Source organism: Limulus polyphemus, unplaced genomic scaffold (assembly GCF_000517525.1).
Source record: "Limulus polyphemus unplaced genomic scaffold, Limulus_polyphemus-2.1.2 Scaffold11415, whole genome shotgun sequence".
In the NCBI taxonomy this organism is placed as follows: Eukaryota; Metazoa; Arthropoda; class Merostomata; order Xiphosura; family Limulidae; genus Limulus; species Limulus polyphemus.
In genome coordinates this window covers 1-3,877 of record NW_013677025.1, presented here as the reverse complement: position 1 = coordinate 3,877, position 3,877 = coordinate 1, and the positions used below count along the sequence as shown (strand labels likewise).

The window sequence follows — 3,877 nt, the reverse complement described above, 5'->3', positions numbered from 1 at the left end:
ATTAGTTTCAGATGTTGCTACAAGTGTAGCTGTACAATAACTCATATTGTAACCTTTACTTTCTTTCAGTCAGTATAAATGTCTCAACTGGTAGTATAAAGTGATATTAGTTGTATTAGATTCAGATGTTGCTACAAGTGTAGCTGTACAATAACTCATATTGTAACCTTTACTTTCTTTCAGTCAGTATAAATGTCTCAACTGGTAGTATAAAGTAACAGTAGTTGTATTAGATTCAGATGTTGCTACAAGTGTAGCTGTACAATAACTCATATTGTAACCTTTACTTTCTTTCAGTCAGTGTAGATGACTCATTTGAGAGTCAGTTGGTAGTACAAGCCCTTCGAGTCAACACACTGTCTAAACTAACGTTTGCAGATTCTCAAAGATTTGATGCACTGGTTCAAGATGTATTTCCTGGGATAGCCTTTAAGGGTGTTGGATATGAAAGCCTAGCAGAGACTGTGCGACAGATTTTTACTGAACAAAAACTTACTGTAAACGAGACACAGGTAGAATTTTAATTGTTGTTGAGTGATCTTATGTCTCTTCTGTTGTAATCTAACAGCTATAAAGATAAAAGAATTGTTTATTTGATAGATTTTATAGATAGAGTGTTCATGATAAGTAGACTGGAATGGATGGTAACCGTCTTTTGTAAAAAACACAAGTGTAGAGGACGACGTTTCAAAACTCTTTGTCTTCATAGCATTTAGGATATAACATTGATTTATTTGCTTTTATATTTTGTGTTGAGTACCAAACTTTACCAACATTTATATGATTTGAAGAAAATGAAATGTATATTGTGCACTTTGGTAGATAAACCTACATTTCATTTAATTGATATTTACAAGATAGAGCCGTATTTCATTTATTATAAACACTTACTTTTATAGCTGTATCTCTACTTGAGTATTTGTATTATAATGTTCTCAATTGATAAAATCAGACGAATGTGGAAAAAAAAAACATTTGTATGTAACTTGTATTTTAAAACAATTTTTGGCCTGTTACTTTCCAATAGGTCACTGACTTTCAACTTTTAAACTGTAACTTTTAAAGCATTATGTTCCATATATAAATAGTGTTTCACACAGTATTTTGTCTCTCATTGTCAAGCCCAGTTGATTATTTCTAGTATTGAACAAAAAGCCTCTTGGGCAGCAACTTGTAGAAGTTAAAAGATGTATCTGAAATGCTATTCTTAAACAACTCTGATTTTGAGCCTCAATAGACAAAGGGAATGAGAAGAATGCATTTTTACAGTGATTTAAATTAATTTATTATGTTGTTGGTTTCTTTGTTAAATAAGGTGATTTAAGTGAATTTCTGTTTCCTTTCTAGAAGTCATCTATACTTAAACATTGTCTAATTTATCTAATACTGACAAATTTTCATATTGAAATAACATTACATATGGTAGTACATACAGTTGTTTTTATTCAGGTAAAAAAGATTCTTGAACTTTATGAGCAGCTTCAACAGAGAATGGGAGTTGTTATTGTTGGGCCGAGTGGCTCTGGTAAGTCAACTTTATGGAGAGTACTACAGCAGGCCTTGATAAACATGAACCACTCTATCAAGCACCACCTAATGAACCCAAAAGCTATGCCACGAGTTCAGGTTAGTTTGTTTTTCTATTTTTATACTTGCAAGTACCACCTGATGAGCACAAAACTTAGAGACAAATTTTATCAAGTGGCAAAAGATATTAAAAGGCAGAGTAACCCTTGTCTTCAGACTTCAGGTACAATCATTTAGAACTAAGTTTCCTAAACTTTGTAGCTGAAAATGTATCATAAAAGAATGGAAGCACCTTGTTAAACAATAAACGATTTATGTGCTTATCAATTACCTGTTGCAACAATACTATGTACACTTTTTTCAGACTTGTTACTCCAGATAGTATTGTTACGACAGTGGGGGGTCGCTACGACAGCGGGGTCACGTGACGAGTATTCTAGAAGATTCGCTAGTGTGTTGCAACAATACTATGTACACTTTTTTCAGACTTGTTACTTCAGATAGTATTGTTTTACATGTTTATAATGGTATATGTGAGAATGTTTGGGTTTTAAGTGTTGTAGCTACTTAGATGATTTGTAATCAATGTAGGGAAATGAATAGCCATAACTCATTTTATTTATTAGACAAACAAGTACTTAGCCAAAGTAAAAACCAGTATTTTTTTATATTCTTCAACTAGCCTAGGCTTAAAGTCAAACAACATAAATATTAGAATAACATCAATTCCTTTTGTAAATTAAAACTTTTAAACTTTATCTTACAAAGTTGAAAACCATTAGGGAGTGAAGAATAATTAGTAAATGTAAAATGCATTATTTTCATTATATTTTCAAAAGGAGCTCACCAGTACTTGACAGCTTGTTCAGTTCCAGTTTAAAGATTTTAATGTCCAAAATCTCTCTTATATGTTTTGCCTAGTGCTTTTTTGGCAGTTCCATTGATTCATAAACTGGTTGATTGTTACTAGAGTATCACTATAATCAAACAAATATTTAAGAATGTTCGATACTTCTGCATGTCTTGGTAAACTATCTTCCGTAACTCTCTCAACACGGCCTAGTTTGATTTGACTGACCATGTGACCTCTTTGGACTCAAATAAAATCTTTATAGATTTAATACTTCTAACTTTTAATACAGTGTGTATATCTTCACAAAATTTGGCAGCCTTTCAGTAAATGTTATAAGTCTTTCACATATAAAAAATCATATTTTTTAGTGAATTATTTTTAATGAACTAAAAAAACATTTGTCCATGTATATAGTGAGTATTTGTTTCGACTAGCCCTTGTGTAAAGTGATTTTCATGTTAAGATTAAAAATACTTTTCTTCATCTAAAAAAAAATGTTTGTTTTAATAAAACTATATTTTACCTGTTATTTTCTCTACCCTAACACTATACAAGGTTGGTCAACTTGGTCTTTTATATACTAATATACTTCAGAACATCATTGTAATCAAGTGTTTTCATGGTAAGACATTTGCTGATATATAATAATATAGTATGGGGTCCAGTTCTACATGTTCCAAACATTTTAAAAATATTGGTCTCTTCTTTACAGCTGCTCGGACACATTGATATAGACACCAGGGAATGGCATGATGGGGTGCTGACTACCAGTGCCAGACAGGTTGTGAAAGAACCTCAAGGTTGGTAAATGTACTTAAAATGTTACAATAGATAGAAACAGTTATGTGTGAGGACATTGTTTAAAATACAGGTAGTAAGTCACCTCTTTTGTATATTTTTCAGATGTCCACTCGTGGATAATTTGTGATGGAGATATTGATCCTGAATGGATTGAATCACTGAACTCGGTGCTTGATGATAATCGCTTGCTAACCATGCCTTCGGGAGAACGAATTCAGTTTGGACCTAATGTTAACTTCCTGTTTGAAACGCATGACCTGAGCTGTGCTTCCCCAGCCACAATTTCTCGTATGGGGATGATCTTTTTGAGGTAAAATTAAAGCCACAGTAGTCATTAAATCTCTGAAAAATTAGCAGCTTTTACAGAGGCTGCAGGCACACGATTAATGTGCTAATCACTTGTCCCTTTAGTTACATCTAGATCCATATTTGAGGCAACTAAACTATTCTGTATAATATATTTATATTTGTAATTAAATAATATTTTTCTCTATTGGAAAAAGAAAAAAGGCACTAAAAGATAGGCACATTAGGTGTGGAAAGAACATTAGAAAGTAGACACAGATGTATCTGTTAACTAGATAAGTTTGAGGATATAGCTGCTTGATGTTTGATATTATGGGTATGTTAACTAGATAAGTTTGAGGATATAGCTATTTGATATTATGGGAATGTTAACTAGATAAGTTTGAAGAT

General features: G+C 32.1%; 1 protein-coding gene across 1 annotated transcript in view; it reads left to right on the top strand.

Moving 5' to 3' along the window:
• LOC106476741 (cytoplasmic dynein 2 heavy chain 1-like) overlaps positions 1–3,530 on the top strand; it is a 13,641-nt gene extending 10,111 nt beyond the window's left edge. Inside the window, exons 6-9 of the mRNA XM_013937373.2 lie at positions 298–512; positions 1,450–1,626; positions 3,093–3,180; positions 3,284–3,530. Of these exons, the coding sequence (XP_013792827.2) occupies positions 298–512; positions 1,450–1,626; positions 3,093–3,180; positions 3,284–3,495 (692 nt within the window). The 3' untranslated portion in view covers positions 3,496–3,530. The remainder of the gene's footprint in view (positions 1–297; positions 513–1,449; positions 1,627–3,092; positions 3,181–3,283) is intronic.
• Positions 3,531–3,877: the final 347 nt, after the last annotated feature.